The 16903-nt window shown below is 42.3% G+C and overlaps 1 protein-coding gene across 1 annotated transcript in view; it reads left to right on the top strand.

Moving 5' to 3' along the window:
- The window catches only part of LOC139749127 (ATP synthase subunit d, mitochondrial-like), a 65808-nt gene that overhangs the window by 38895 nt on the left and 10010 nt on the right, over positions 1–16903 (top strand). Inside the window, exon 3 of the mRNA XM_071662749.1 lies at positions 4736–4873. Coding sequence (XP_071518850.1) covers positions 4736–4873 — 138 coding nt within the window. The remainder of the gene's footprint in view (positions 1–4735; positions 4874–16903) is intronic.

The following is a 16903-nucleotide window of genomic DNA, read 5'->3' as shown; positions in this document are numbered from 1 at the left end:
CCTGGTCATGAGAAGAAAGATCATGAGAGGCAAATGTTTTGGGAGCAGCTGAGTGAGTGTGTTAGCAGCTTTGATGCATGAGACTGGGTTATAGTGATGGATGATTTGAATGCAATGGTGAGTAATGTGGCAGTTGAGGGTATAATTGGTGTACATGGGGTGTTCAGTGTTGTAAATGGAAATGGTGAAGATCTTGTAGATGTGTTTGCTGAAAAGGAGTGGTGATTGGGAATACCCGGTTTAAAGAGAGAGATATACATAAGTATACGTATGTAAGTAGGAGAGATGGCCAGAGAGCGTTATTGGATTATGTGTTAATTGACTGGTGTGTGAAAGAGCAAGTTTTGGATGTTAATGTGCTGAGAGGGGCAACTGGAGGGATGTTGGATCATTATGTTGTGGAGGTGAAGGTGAACATTTGTAGAGGTTTTCAGAAAAGAAGAGAGAATGTAGGGGTGAAGAGAGTGGTGAGAGTAAGTGAGCTAGGAAAGGAGACTTGTGTGAAGAAGTACCAGGAGAGATTGAGTGCAGAATGGACAAAGGTGATACCAAATGACGTAAGGGGAGTGGGGAAGGAATGGGATGTATTTAGAGAAGCAGTGATGGCTTATGCAAAAGATGCCTGTTGCACGAGAAAGATGGGAGGTAGGCAGATTTGAAAGGGTAGCAAGTGGTGGGATGAAGTATGATTGTGTAAGTTTGTGTAAGAGAAAAGAGAGGCATTTGGATGATTTTTGCAGGGAAATAGTGCAAATGAATGGGAGATGTATAAAAGAAAGAGGCAGGAGGTCAAGGGAAAGGTGCAAGAAATGAAAAAGAGGGCTAATTAGAGTTGGGGTGAGAGTCATTAAATTTTAGGGAGAATAAAAAGTTGTTTTGGAAAGAGGTTAATGAAGTACGTAAGACAAGATAACAAATGGGAACATCAGTGAAGGGGACTAATGGGGAGGTAATAACAAGTAGTGGTGAAGTGAGAAGGAGATGGAGTGAGTATTTTGAAGGTTTGTTGAATGTGTTTGATGATAGAGTTGCAGATATAGAGTGGGTGTTTGGTCGAGGTGGTGTGTGAAGTGAGAAGGTCAGGGAGAATGGTTTGGTAGATAGAGAAGAGGTGGTGAAAGCTTTGCAGAAGATGAAAGCTGGCAAGGTGGCAGGTTTGGATGGTATTGCATTGTAATTTATTGAAAAAGGGGGTGACTCTGTTGTTGACTGGTTGATGAGAATATTCACTGTATGTATGGTTCATTTTGAAGTGCCTGAGGATTGGCAGAATGCATGCATAGTGCCATTGTTTAAAGGCAAAGGGGATAAAGGTGAGTGTTCAAAGTACAGAGGTATAAGTTTGTTGAGTATTTCAGGGAAATTATATTGGAGGTTATTGATTGAGAGGGTGAAGGCATGTACAGAGATCAGATTGGGAGAGAGCAGTGTGGTTTCAGAAGTGGTAGAGGATGTGTGGATCAGGTGTTTGCTTTGAAGAATATATGTGAGAAATACTTAGAAAAACAGATCGATTTGTATGTACCATTTATGGATCTGGAGAAGGCATATGATAAGAGTTGATAGAGATGCTATGTGGGAGGTATTAAGAGTATATAGTATGAGAGGTAAGTTGCTAGAAGCAGTGAAAAGTTTTTATCGAGGATGTAAGGCATGTGTACAAGTAGGAAGAGAGGAAAGTGATTGGTTCCCAGCGAAAGTTGGTTTGCGGCAGGGGTGTGTGATGTCTCCATGGTTGTTTAATTTTTTTTATGGATGTGGTTGTTAGGGAGGTGAATACAAGAGTTTTGGAGAGAGTGGCAAGTATCCAGTCTGTTGTGATGAGAGGGCTTGGGAAGTAAGTCAGTTGTTGTTCACCAATGATACAGCACTGGTGGTTGATTTGGGTAAGAAACTGCAGAAGCTGGTGCCTGAGTGTGGTAGAGTGTGTGAAAGAAGAAAGTTAAGAGTAAATGTGAATAAGAGCAAGGTTATTAGGTTCAGTAGGGCTGAGGGACAAGGCAATTGGGAGGTAAGTTTGAATGGAGAAAAGCAGGAGGAAGTGAAGTGTTTTAGATATCTGGGAGTGGATTTAGCAGTGGATGGAACCATGGAAGTGGAAGTGATTAACAGGGTGGCGGAGTGGGCAAAGGTTCTGAGAGCATTGAAGAATGTGTGGAAGGGGAGAACGTTATCTCATTGAGCAAAAATGGGTATGTTTGAAGGAATAATGGTTCCAACAATGTTATAAGGTTACGAGGCATGGGCTATATATGGGGTTGTGCGTAGGAGGATGGATGTGTTAGAAATGAGATGTTTGAGTTGTGTGAGATGGTTTGATCAAGGAAGTAATGAAAGGGTAAGAGTGATGTGTGGTAATAAAAAGAGTATGGTTGAAAGAGCAGAAGAGGGTGTCGTGAAATGGTTTGGTCACATGGAGAGAATGAGTGAGGAAAGATTGACAAAGAGGATATATGTGTCTGAGGTGGAGGGAACGAGGAGAAGTGTGAGACAAAATTGGAGGTGTAAGGATGGAGTGGAAAAGATTTTGAGTGATCAGGGCCTGAATGTACAGGAGGGTGAAAGGCGTGCAAGGAATAGAGTGAATTGGAACAATGTTGTATACTGGGGAGTGAATTGGAACGATGTATACCGGGGTCAATGTGCTGTTAGTGGCTTGAACCAGGGCATGTGAAGCATCTGGGGTAAACCATGGAAAGTTTAGTGGGGCCTGGATGTGGAAAGGGAGCTGTAGTTTCGGTGCATTACATATGACAGCTAAAGACTGAGTGTGAGTGAATGTGGCCTTTGTTGTCTTTTCCTGGAGCTACCTTGCATGTGCGTGGGGGACGGGGGGGTGCCATTTCATGTCTGGCCGGGTGGCGATGGGAACGGATGAAGGCAGCAAGTATGAATATGTACGTATGTATATATGTATATGTCTGTGTAGATACATGTATGTATACGTTGAAATGTATAGCCATGTATATATGCGTGTGTGGGCGTTTATGTTTATACATGTGTATGTTGGTGGTTTGGGCCACTCTTTCGTTTGATTCCTTGCGCTACCTCACTCTCATAGGAGACAGCGACAAATTATAATGAATAAGAAAAATATATTATTTGTACAAAGGCAAAGGGGATAAGACTGAGTGCTCAAATTACAGAGGTATAAGTTTGTTGAGTATTCCTGGTAAATTATATGGGAGGGTATTGATTGAGAGGGTGAAGGCATGTACAGAGCATCAGATTGGGGAAGAGCAGTGCGGTTTCAGAAGTGGTAGAGGATGTGTGGATCAGGTGTTTGCTTTGAAGAATGTATGTGAGAAATACTTAGAAAAGCAAATGGATTTGTATGTAGCATTTATGGATCTGGAGAAGGCATATGATAGAGTTGATAGAGATGCTCTGTGGAAGGTATTAAGAATATATGGTGTGGGAGGCAAGTTGTTAGAAGCAGTGAAAAGTTTTTATCGAGGATGTAAGGCATGTGTACGTGTAGGAAGAGAGGAAAGTGATTGGTTCTCAGTGAATGTAGGTTTGCGGCAGGGGTGTGTGATGTCTCCATGGTTGTTTAATTTGTTTATGGATGGGGTTGTAAGGGAGGTAAATGCAAGAGTCCTGGAAAGAGGGGCAAGTATGAAGTCTGTTGGGGATGAGAGAGCTTGGGAAGTGAGTCAGTTGTTGTTCGCTGATGATACAGCGCTGGTGGCTGATTCATGTGAGAAACTGCAGAAGCTGGTGACTGAGTTTGGTAAAGTGTGTGGAAGAAGAAAGTTGAGAGTAAATGTGAATAAGAGCAAGGTTATTAGGTACAGTAGGGGTGAGGGTCAAGTCAATTGGGAGGTGAGTTTGAATGGAGAAAAACTGGAGGAAGTGAAGTGTTTTAGATATCTGGGAGTGGATCTGTCAGCGGATGGAACCATGGAAGCGGAAGTGGATCATAGGGTGGGGGAGGGGGCGAAAATTTTGGGAGCCTTGAAAAATGTGTGGAAGTCGAGAACATTATCTCGGAAAGCAAAAATGGGTATGTTTGAGGGAATAGTGGTTCCAACAATGTTGTATGGTTGCGAGGCGTGGGCTATGGATAGAGATGTGCGCAGGAGGATGGATGTGCTGGAAATGAGATGTTTGAGGACAATGTGTGGTGTGAGGTGGTTTGATCGAGTAAGTAACGTAAGGGTAAGAGAGATGTGTGGAAATAAAAAGAGCGTGGTTGAGAGAGCAGAAGAGGGTGTTTTGAAATGGTTTGGGCACATGGAGAGAATGAGTGAGGAGAGATTGACCAAGAGGATATATGTGTCGGAGGTGGAGGGAACGAGGAGAAGAGGGAGACCAAATTGGAGGTGGAAAGATGGAGTGAAAAAGATTTTGTGTGATCGGGGCCTGAACATGCAGGAGGGTGAAAGGAGGGCAAGAAATAGAGTGAATTGGAGTCATGTGGTATACAGGGGTTGACGTGCTGTCAGTGGATTGAAGCAAGGCATGTGAAGCGTCTGGGGTAAACCATGGAAAGCTGTGTAGGTATGTATATTTGCGTGTGTGGACGTGTGTATGTACATGTGTATGGGGGGGGGGTTGGGCCATTTCTTTCGTCTGTTTCCTTGCGCTACCTCGCAAACGCGGGAGACAGCGACAAAGTATAAAAAAAAAAAAAAAAAAAAAAAAATTATTATTATTGTTATTATTATTGTTATTATTCTACAGCCTGTGTTTATTTGTGTGTGCATATACATAATTTATTTTTTTTTTCCAGGTTGCTGAAGTTCAAGCATTCATCCAAGAAAGTGAAGCTCGTATTGCCAAATTGAAAGAAGAACTTGTTAGCTGGGAAAAGATGATTCCTTATGAACAGATGACCATGGAGGAATTTGTAGAAGCATTCCCTGATAAGGTAAAAAAGTTGCCATTGTACTGGATGGTTTTAGTTAAATGTACAATTAATGGAAGTGTGAAAAATTATAGAGTGAATGCAAATGCAAGATTTGAATACTATAAAAAGTTTATAAGCCTGAACTATACAAGAGTAATTGAACAGAAGAGTTTGAAGTAGCTGAATTTCTAAAAAGGATAAATGAAATGAAAAAATTGAGCATTAAGTTGAGCTAATATGGATGATGCAGTTATCTTTGTATTAGTAGGGCAAGGTGAACTCCTTTGGGTTAAGAAGGTATTTGATAACTCTTCCCTCCTCTGACAATGGTAGCATCTCATTCAAGGTGATTTTATGTCCATGGTATTACCACTCTCGGTGGAATATGTTAACATCAGTGCCTTACCTTCCTGGCACAGAATTGCCTTCTATCAGGATCCTGCAGCAGTTAGGAAGCTAGCTATACCCATTAGGCAGGGCCAAAGGTAAAGAAGTGTGATGTGCTAATGTTTGTCGCTAATGTTTGTCTGGTGAATGTAGAACGGTTGATTAAGAAGTCAGTGTCCAGTATGGAGGTTGCAACTTGTCCAGGAGGGTGTTATGATATGTTGAATCATTGTTTGTAAAGTTGGAGAGGTAAGTGGTGTCCAGATTTCAGCTTAGGAAGTATAACTGGCAAATGCCTAGGGAGTATGAATTCAGATGAATGTATGGCTAATGGACTGAAGGTCAGGACTGGCTTGGGAGGATAGTTCTTTACTGGTTGGTGGGTTATTTTGTGCTACATACGTTATATATGTAAATGTGTTTTGTCAGTGTTGTATCTTTCAGTGGAGGGATATATTTAACAATAGCTTTCTGAAGTGTGAAGCAGAAGTGAGCTTATTATATTTTCTTAGGAGATTGTGATTGGTTATGGAATGTTTTGAATGGATTGGGTATAGTGCATTTGCAAAGAATTGGGTGCTAATCTTATTGTGGGATTGTATTTTGAGGCATTTTTATCTTGTGTTTAATGTTTTTGGATGCTTGGAAGCCAAGTATCATTCTGAGGTCTGGGTTTTGTATGGTTTGTAGTTTTCTTACATTTGTTTTTGACATGGTTGATCAGGCAGGTGAGGCACACTCTCGGGTAGAATGGTTAAGTTGTTTCTGGAGGTTACAAAAGCATACTTTTTCTGGTCCAAACCAGCTACTGATAAGTGATCTGAGATTGTTTAGTTTGTTTGTGGCCTTCGTGTTTTTTGTGGTATGGTGAGTGAGTATCACATGTTAGTTATGTGATAGCTAGTATGGATGGAGTTTTGTTTGAGTGGCATTAGATTACCATGAAGGTTTTAGGAAGGTGCTGGTTTGAAGTAGGTCTATTAAGAGTTAACAGGGTAAGAGTGGATATCTGTGGAGTTACAGACATTGTTTTGGAAGAACCAGTGTTATAATTGATTTGGAATGTTGCATGCTCATTTTTATCTGGCTAGTGTCTATGTGCTTTGATATGTTGATGATATCATTTGCAAGTGAGAGGACTTTCACACTGATCTGCTGGAGGTGATGAGAGGTTATGTAGAAAAAGATGAAAGAGGGGATGAGGTTGCACCATGAGTGAAAACTCACATGTGGTGAGGCTGTATCATTGGGAGCACAATCTCATCAAAGAACTTCTCATCCTAAAGGACCTTATTTTCCTGCTTCTAGAAGTAGTTTGGCTTTGGGCTACAGGAACCTTTAGAAAGGTCTTGGATGGGGTGGTTAGGGAGGTGAATGCAAGAATTTTGGAGAGAGGGGCAAGTATGCATCTGTTGTGGATGAGAGGGTTTGGAAAGTAAATCATTTGTTGTTCGCTGATGATACAATTCTGGTGGATGATTTGGGTGAGAAACTGCAGAGGTTGGTGCCTGAGTTTGGAAAAGTGTGTGGAAGGAGAAAGTTGAGAGTAAATGTGAGTAAAAGCAAGGTTATTAGGTTCAGTAGAGTTGAGAGGCAAGTTAATTGGGAGGTAAGTTTGAATGGAGAAAAACTGGAGGAAGTGAAGTGCTTTAGATATCTGGGAGTGGACTTAGCAGCAGATGGAACCATGGAAGCGGAAGTGTGCCACAGGGTGGTGGAGGTGGCAAAGGTTCTGGGTGCATTGAAGAATGTGTGGAAGGTGAGAACGTAACTCAGAGAGCAAAATTGGGCATGTTTGAAGGAATAGTAGTGCAAACAATGTTATATGGTTGCAAGGCTTGGGCTGTATATAGGGTTGTGTGGAGGAGGGTGGATGTGTTGAAAATGAAATGTTTGAGGATGATGCGTGTTGTGAGGTGGTTTGATTGAGTAAATAATGAAAGGGAAGAGAGATGTGCGGTAATGAAAAGAGTGTGGTTGAGAGAGCAGAAGAGGGTGTATTGAAATGATTTGGTCACATGGAGAGAATGAGTGGGGAAAAATTGACAAAGAGGATGTATATGTCAGAGGTGGAGGGAATGAGAAGAGTGGGAGACCAAATTGGAGGTGCAAGGATGGAGTGAAAAAATTTTTGAGCAATTAGGGCCTGAACATACAGGAGGGTGAAAAGCGTGCAAGGAATAGAGTGAATTGGAACGATGTGGTATACTGAGGTCAACGTGCTGTCAATGGATTGAACTAGGGCATATGAAGCGTCTGGGATAAACCATGGAAAGTTCTGTGGTGCCTGGATGTGGAAAGAGAGCTATGGTTTTAGTGCATTACACATGACAGCTAGAGACTGAGTGTGAACGAATGTGGCCTTTGTTGCCTTTTCCTAGTGCTACCTTGCACACATGCAGGGGGAGGGAGGTGCCATTTCATGTGTGGCAGGGTGGCGACGGGAATGGATGAAGGCAGCAGGTATGAATATGTACATGTGTATATATGTATATGTCTGTGTATGTATACGTTGAAATGTATAGGTGTGTGTGTGGGTGTTTATGTATATACATGTGTATATGGGTGGGTTGGGCCATTCTTTCGTCTTTTTCCTTCTGCTACTTGCTAATGCGGGACACAGCGACAAAGTATAATGAAATGTAATATTTTATTATTATTTATTCAATGTATATATGGTTTATGGTGTGGTGCCTGAGGATTGGTGTAATGCATGCATATTACTATTGTACAAAGGCAAAGGGGATAAAGTTAAGTGTTCAAATTACAGAGGTATAAGTATTTTGAGTATGCCTGGGAAATTATATGGGAGGGTATTGATTGAGAGGGTAAACGCATGCACAGAGCATCAGATTGGGGAAGAGTACTATGGTTTCAGATGTGGTAGGGGTGTTAGCTTTGAAGAATGTATGTGAGAAATACTTAGAAAAACAAATGGATTTGTATGTAGCATTTATGGATCCATAGGCTCCCAGAATTTTCGCCCCCTCCCCCACCCTATGACTCACTTCCACTTCCATGGTTCCATCCACTGCCAAATCCACTCCCAGATATCTAAAGCACTTCGTTTCCTCCAGTTTTTCTCCATTCAAACTTACCTCCCAATTCACTTGACCCTCAACCCTATTGTGCCTAATAACCTTGCTCTTATTCACATTTACTCTCAACTTTCTTCTTTCACACACTCTACCAAACTCAGTCACCAGCTTCTGCAGTTTCTCACATGAATCAGCCACCAGCACTGTATCATCAGCGAACAGCAACTGACTCACTTCCCGAACTCTCTCATCCACAACAGACTGCATACTTGCCCCTCTTTCCGAAACTCTTGCATTCACCTCCCTAACAACCCCATCCATAAACAAATTAAACAACCATGGAATCACACACCCCTGCTGCAAACCTACATTCACTGAGAACCAATCACTTTCCTCTCTTCTTACACGCACACATGCCTTACATCCTCGATAAAAACTTTCTACTGCTTCTAACAACTTGCCTCCCACACCATATATTCTTAATACCTTCCACAGAGCATCTCTATCAACTCTTATCATATGCCTTCTCCAGATCCATAAATGCTACATACAAAATCCATTTGCTTTTCTAAGTATTTCTCACATACATTCTTCAAAGCAAACACCTGATCCACACATCCTCTACCACTTCTGAAACCACACTGCTCTTCCCCAATCTGATGCTCTGTACATGCCTTCACCCTCTCAATCGATACCCTCCCTTATAATTTACCAGGAATACTCAACAAACTTATACCCCTGTAATTTGAGCACTCACCCATATTATTCCCTTTGCCTTTGTACAATGGCACTATGCAAGCATTCCGCCAATCCTCAGGCACCTCACCATGAATCATACATACATTAGATAACCTTACCAACCAGTCAACAATACACTCACCCCCTTTTTTAATAAATTCCACTGCAATACCATCCAAACCCTCTGCCTTTCCGGCTTTCATCTTCCGCAAAGCTTTTACTACCACATCTCTGTTTACCAAATCATTTTCCCTAACCCTCTCACTTTGCACACCACCTCGACCAAAACACCCTATATCTGCCACTCATATCGTCAAACACCTTCAGCAAACCTTCAAAATACTCACTCCATCTCCTTCTCACATCACCACTACTTGTTATCACCTCCCCATTAGCCCCCTTCACTGAAGTTCCCATTTGTTCCCTTGTCTTACGCACTTTATTTACCTCCTTCCAAAACATCTTTTTATCCTCCCTAAAATTTAATGATGCTCTCTCACCCCCACTCTCATTTGCCCTCTTTTTCACCTATTGCACCTTTCTCTTGACCTCCTGCCTCTTTCTTTTATACATCTCCCACTCATTTGCATTTTTTCCCTGCAAAAATTGTCCAAATGCCTCTCTCTTCTCTTCCACTAATAATCTTACTTCTTCGTCCCACCACTCACTACCCTTTCTAATCAACCCACCTCCCACGCTTCTCATGCCACAAACATCTTTTGCGCAAGCCATCACTGCTTCCCTAAATACATCCCATTCCTCCCCCACTCCCCTTACCTCCTTTGTTCTCGCCTTTTTCCATTCTGTACTCAGTCTCTCCTGGTACTTCCTCACACAAGTCTCGTTCCCAAGCTCACTTACTCTCACCACTCTCTTCACCCCAACATTCTCTCTTCTTTTCTGAAAACCCCTACAAATCTTCACCTTCGCCTTCTCCTCCAGAAGATAATGATCAGACATCCCTCCAGTTGCACCTCTCAGCACATTAACATCCAAAAGTCTCTCTTTCGCGCGCCTATCAATTAACATGTAATACAATAACGCTCTCTGGCCATCTCTCCTACTTACATACGTATACTTATTTATATCTTAATTTTTAAACCATGTATTCCGAATCACCAGTTCTTTTTCAGCACATAAATCTACAAGCTCTTCACCATTTCCATTTACAACACTGCACACCCCATGTATACCAGTTATTCCCTCAACTGCCACATTAATCACCTTTGCATTCAAATTACCCATCACTATAACCTGATCTTGTGCATCAAAGCCACTAACACACTTATTCAGCTGCTCCAAAACACTTGCCTCTCATGATCTTTCTTCTCATGCCCAGGTGCATATGCACCAATAATCGCCCATCTCTCTCCATCCACTTTCAGTTTTACCCACATCAATCTAGAGTTTACTTTCTTCCACTCTATCACATACTCGCATAACTCCTGTTTCAAAAGTAGTGCTACTCCATCCCTTGCTCTTGTCCTCTCACTAACCCCTGACTTTACTCCCAAGACATTCCCAAACCACTCTTCCCCTTTACCCTTGAGCTTCGTTTCACTCAGAGCCAAAACAGCCAGGTTCCGTTCCTCAAACATACTACCTATCTTTCCTTTTTTCTCATCTTGGTTACATCCACACACATTTAGACACCCCAATCTGAGCCTTCGAGGAGGATGAGCACTCCCTGCGTGACTCCTTCCTCTGTTTCCCCATTTAGATAGTTAAAATACAAGGAGGGGAGGGTTTCTAGCCCCCCCTGCTCCTGTCCCCTTTAGTCGCCTTCTACGACATGTGAGGAATGCATGGGAAGTATTCTTTCTCCCCTATCCCCAGGGATAGATAAATAAATATATAAATAAATAGGGGAGAAAGAATACTTCCCACGCATTCCTCTCGTGTTGTTGAAGGCAACTAAAGGGGACGGGAGCGGGTGGCTGGAAACCCTCCCCTCCTTGTATTTTAACTTTCTAAAAGGGGAAACAGAAGAAGGAGTCACACAGGGAGTGCTCATCCTCCTCGAAGGCTCAGATTGGGGTGTCTAAATGTGTGTGGATGTAACCAAGATGAGAGAAAAAGGAGAGATAGGTAGTATGTTTGAGGAAAGGAACCTGGATGTTTTGGCTCTGAGTGAAACGAAGCTCAAGGGTAAAGGGGAAGAGTGGTTTGGGAATGTCTTGGGAGTAAAGTCAGGGGTTAGTGAGAGGACAAGAGCAAGGGAAGGAGTGGCACTACTCCTGAAGCAGGATTGGTGGGAGTTTGTGATAGAGTGTATGAAAGTAAACTCTAGATTGATATGGGTAAAACTGAAAGTAGATGGAGAGAAATGGGTGATTATTGGTTCATATGCACCTGGGCATGAGAAGAAAGATCATGAGACGCAAGTGTTTTGGGGGCAGCTGAGTGAGTGTGTTAGTAGTTTTGATGCACGAGACCGGGTTATAGAGATGGGTGATTTGAATGCAAAGGTGAGCAAGGTGGCAGTTGAGGGAATAATTGGTATACATGGGGTGTTCAGTGTTATAAATGGAAATGGTGAAGAGCTTGTAGATTTATGTGCTGAAAAAGGATGTGATTGGGAATACCTGGTTTAAAAGGAGAGAGATACATAAGTATATGTATGTAAGTAGGAGAGATGGCCAGAGAGTGTTACTGGATTACGTATTAATTGATAGGCGCACGAAAGAGAGATGTTAATGTGCTGAGAGGTGCAACTGGAGGGATGTCTGATCGTTATCTTGTGGAGAAAAAGGTGAAGATTTGTAGGGTTTTCAGAAAAGAAGAGAGAATGTTGGAGTGAAAAGACTGGTGAGAGTAAGTGAGCTTAGGAAGGAGACTTGTGTCAAGTAGTACCAGGAGAGACTGAGTACAGAATGGAAAAAGGAGAGAGCAAAGGACGTAAGGGGAGTGGGGGAGGAATGGAATGTATTTAGGGAAGCAGTGATGACTTGCACAAAAGAAGCTTGTGGCAAAAGAAGCATGGGAGGTGTGCAGATTAGAAAGGGTAGTGAGTGAAGGGATGAACAAGTAAGATTATTAGTGAACGAGAAGAGAGAGGCATTTGGACGATTTTTGCAGGGAAACACTGCAAATGAGTGGAAGATGTATAAAAGAAAGAGGCAGGAGGTCAAGAGAAAGGTGCAAGAGGTGAAAAAGAGGGCAAATGAGAGTTGGGATGAGAGAGTATCATTAACTTTTAGGAAGAATAAAAAGACGTTTTGGAAGGAGGTAAATAAAGTGCGTAAGACTAGGGAACAAATGGGAACTTCAGTGAAGGGGGCTAATGGTGAGGTGATAACAAGTGGTAGTGATGTGAGAAGGAGATGAAGTGAGTATTTTGAAGGTTTGTTGAAAGTGTTTGATGATAGAGTGGCAGATATAAGGTGTTTTGGTTGAGGTGGTGTGCAAAGTGAGAGGGTTAGGGAAAATGATTTGGTAAACAGAGATGTGGTAGTAAAAGCTTTGCGGAAGATGAAAGCCGGCAAGGCAGGGGGCTTGGATGGTATTGCAGTGGAATTTACTAAAAAAGGGGTGACTGTATTGTTTTTGTTGAGTATTCCTGGTAAATTATATGGGAGGGTATTGATTGAGAGGGTGAAGGCATGTACAGAGCATCAGACTGGGGAAGAGCAGTGTGGTTTCAGAAGTGGTAGAGGATGTGTGGATCAGGTGTTTGCTTTGAAGAATGTATGCAAGAAGTACTTAGAAAAGCAAATGGATTTGTATGTAGCATTTATGGATCTAGACAAGGCATATGATAGAGTTGATAGAGATGCTCTGTGGAAGGTACTAAGAATATATGGTGTGGGAGGCAAGTTGTTAGAAGCAGTGAAAAGTTTTTATCAAGGATGTAAGGCATGTGTACGTGTAGGAAGAGAGGAAAGTGATTGGTTCTCGGTGAATGTAGGTTTGCAGCAGGGGTGTGTGATGTCTCCATGGTTGTTTAATTTGTTTATGGATGGGGTTGTTGGGGAGGTGAATGCAAGAGTTTTGGAAAGAGGGGCAAGTATGAAGTCTGTTGGGGATGAGAGAGCTTGGGAAATGAGTCAGTTGTTGTTCACTGATGATTTAGTGCTGGTGGCTGATTCATGTGAGAAACTGCAGAAGCTGGTGACTGAGTTTGGTAAAGTGTGTGAAAGAAGAAAGTTAAGAGTAAATGTGAATAAGAGCAAGGTTATTAGGTACAGTAGGGTTGAGGGTCAAGTCAATTGGGAGGTAAGTTTGAATGGAGAAAAAGTGGAGGAAGTAAAGTGTTTTAGATATCTGGGAGTGGATCTGGCAGCAGATGGAACCATGGAAGTGGGAGTGAATCATAGGGTGGGGGACGGGGCGACAATTCTGGGAGCCTTTAAGAATGTTTGGAAGTCAAGAACATTATCTCGGAAAGCAAAAATGGGTATGTTTGAAGGAATATGGGTTCCAACAATGTTGTATGATTTCGAGTCGTGGGCTATGGATAGAGTTGTGCGCAGGAGGGTGGATGTGCTGGAAATGAGATGTTTGAGGACAATGTGTGGTGTGAGGTGGTTTGATCGAGTAAGTAACGTAAGGGTAAGAGAGATGTGTGGAAATGAAAAGAGCGTGGTTGAGAGAGCAGAAGAGGGTGTTTTGAAATGGTTTGGGCACATGGAGAGAATGAGTGAAGAAAGATTGACCAAGAGGATATATGTGTCGGAGGTGGAGGGAACGAGGAGAAGAGGGAGACCAAATTGGAGGTGGAAAGATGGAGTGAAAAAGATTTTGTGTGATCGGGGCCTGAACATGCAGGAGGGTGAAAGAAGGGCAAGGAATAGAGTGAATTGGAGCGATGTGGTATACCGGGGTTGACGTGTTGTCAGTGGATTGAATCAAGGCATGTGAAGCGTCTGGGGTAAACCATGGAAAGCTGTGTAGGTATGTATATTTGCGTGTGTGGATGTATGTATATACATGTGTATGGAGGTGGGTTGGGCCATTTCTTTCGTCTGTTTCCTTGCGCTACCTCGCAAACGCGGGAGACAGCAAAAAAAAAAAATATATATATATATATATATATATATATATATATATATATATATATATATATATATATATATATATATATATATATATGTTTTGGCTCTGAGTGAAACGAAGCTCAAGGGTAAAGGGGAAGAGTGGTTTGGGAATGTCTTGGGAGTAAAGTCAAGGGTTAGTGAGAGGACAAGAGCAAGGGAAGGAGTAGCAGTACTCCTGAAACAGGAGTTGTGGGAGTATGTGATAGAATGTAAGAAAGTAAATTCTCGATCAATATGGGTAAAACTGAAAGTTGATGGGGAGAGATGGGTGATTATTGGTGCATATGCACCTGGGCATGAGAAGAAAGATCATGAGAGGCAAGTGTTTTGGGAGCAGCTGAATGAGTGTGTTTGTGGTTTTGATGGACGAGACCGGGTTACAGTGATGGGTGATTTGAATGCAAAGGTGAGTAATGTGGCAGTTGAGGGAATAATTGGTATACATGGGGTGTTCAGTGTTGTAAATGGAAATGGTGAAGAGCTTGTAGATTTATGTACTGAAAAAGGACTGGTGATTGGGAATACCTGGTTTAAAAAGCGAGATATACATAAGTATACGTATGTAAGTAGGAGAGATGGCCAGAGAGCGTTATTGGATTACGTGTTAATTGACAGGCACACGAAAGAGAGACTTTTGGATGTTAATGTGCTGAGAGCTGCAACTGGAGGGATGTCTGATCATTATCTTGTGGAGGCTAAGGTGAAGATTTGTAGAGGTTTTCAGAAAAGAAGAGTGAATGTTGGGGTGAAGAGAAAGGTGAGAGTAAGTGAGCTTGGAAAGGAGACTTGTGTGAGGAAGTACCAGGAGAGACTGAGTACAGAATGGAAAAAGGTGAGAACAATGGAAGTAAGGGGAGTGGGGGAGGAATGGGATGTATTTAGGGAATCAGTGATGGATTGCGCAAAAGATGCTTGTGGCATGAGAAGAGTGGAAGGTGGGTTGATTAGATAGGGTAGTGAGTGGTGGGATGAAGAAGTAAGATTATTAGTGAAAGAGAAGAGAGAGGCATTTGGACGATTTTTGCAGGGAAAAAATGCAATTGAGTGGGAGATGTATAAAAGAAAGAGACAGGAGGTCAAGAGAAAGGTGCAAGAGGTGAAAAAGAGGGCAAATGAGAGTTGGGGTGAGAGAGTATCATTAAATTTTAGGGAGAATTAAAAGATGTTCTGGAAGGAGGTAAATAAAGTGCGTAAGACAAGTGAGCAAATGGGAACTTCAGTGAAGGGCGCAAATGGGGAGGTGATAACAAGTAGTGATATGTGAAAAGGAGATGGAGTGAGTATTTTGAAGGTTTGTTGAATGTGTTTGATGATAGAGTGGCATATATAGGGTGTTTTGGTCGAGGTGGTGTGCAAAGTGAGAGGGTTAGGGAAAATGATTTGGTAAACAGAGAAGAGGTAGTAAAAGCTTTGCGGAAGATGAAAGCCGGAAAGGCAGGGGGTTTGGATGGTATTGCAGTGGAATTTATTAAAAAAGGGAGTGACTTTATTATTGACTGGTTGGTAAGGTTATTTAATGTTTGTATGACTCATGGTCATAGCGTGGGCTATGGATAGAGTTGTGCGCAGGAGGATGGATGTGCTGGAAATGAGATGTTTGAGGACAATGTGTGGTGTGAGGTGGTTTGATCGAGTAAGTAACGTAAGGGTAAGAGAGATGTGTGGAAATAAAAAGAGCGTGGTTGAGAGAGCAGAAGAGGGTGTTTTGAAATGGTTTGGGCACATGGAGAGAATGAGTGAGGAAAGATTGACCAAGAGGATATATGTGTCGGAGGTGGAGGGAACGAGGAGAAGAGGGAGACCAAATTGGAGGTGGAAAGATGGAGTGAAAAAGATTTTGTGTGATCGGGGCCTGAACATGCAGGAGGGTGAAAGGAGGGCAAGGAATAGAGTGAATTGGAGCGATGTGGTATACAGGGTTTGACGTGCTGTCAGTGGATTGAATCAAGGCATGTGAAGCGTCTGGGGTAAACCATGGAAAGCTGTGTAGGTATGTATATTTGCGTGTGTGGACGTGTGTATGTACATGTGTATGGGGGGGGGGTTGGGCCATTTCTTTCGTCTGTTTCCTTGCGCTACCTCGCAAACGCGGGAGATAGCGACAAAGTATAAAAAAAAAAAAAAAAAAAAAAATGACTCATGGTGAGGTGCCTGAGGATTGGCAGAATGCGTGCATAGTGCCATTGTACAAAGGCAAAGGGGATAAGAGTGAATGCTCAAATTACAGAGGTATAAGTTTGTTGAGTATTCATGGTAAATTATATGGGAGGGTATTGATTGAGAGGGTGAAGGCATGTACAGAGCATCAGATTGGGGAAGAGCAGTGTGGTTTCAGTAGTGGTAGAGGATGTGTGGATCAGGTGTTTGCTTTGAAGAATGTATGTGAGAAATACTTAGAAAAGCAAATGGATTTGTATGTAGCATTTATGGATCTGGAGAAGGCATATGATAGAGTTGATAGAGATGCTCTGTGGAAGGTATTAAGAATATATGGTGTGAGAGGCAAGTTGTTAGAAGCAGTGAAAAGTTTTTATTGAGGATGTAAGGCATGTGTACGTATAGGAAGAGAGGAAAGTGATTGGTTCTCAGTGAATGTAGGTTTGCAGCAGGGGTGTGTGATGTCTCCATGGTTGTTTGATTTGTTTATGGATGGGGTTGTTAGGGAGGTAAATGCAAGAGTTTTGGAAAGAGGGGCAAGTATGAAGTCTGTTGGGGATGAGAGAGCTTGGGAAATGAGTCAGTTGTTGTTCACTGATGATACAGTGCTGGTGGCTGATTCATGTGAGAAGCTGCAGAAGCTGGTGACTGAGTATTGTAAAGTGTGTGAAAGAAGAAAGTTAAGAGTAAATGTG

The sequence above is a fragment of the Panulirus ornatus genome, chromosome 6 (genome assembly GCF_036320965.1).
Source record: "Panulirus ornatus isolate Po-2019 chromosome 6, ASM3632096v1, whole genome shotgun sequence".
NCBI classification, from domain to species: Eukaryota; Metazoa; Arthropoda; class Malacostraca; order Decapoda; family Palinuridae; genus Panulirus; species Panulirus ornatus.
The sequence above is the reverse complement of the archived record's forward strand: the minus strand, read 5'-3'. Positions and strand labels throughout refer to the sequence as shown.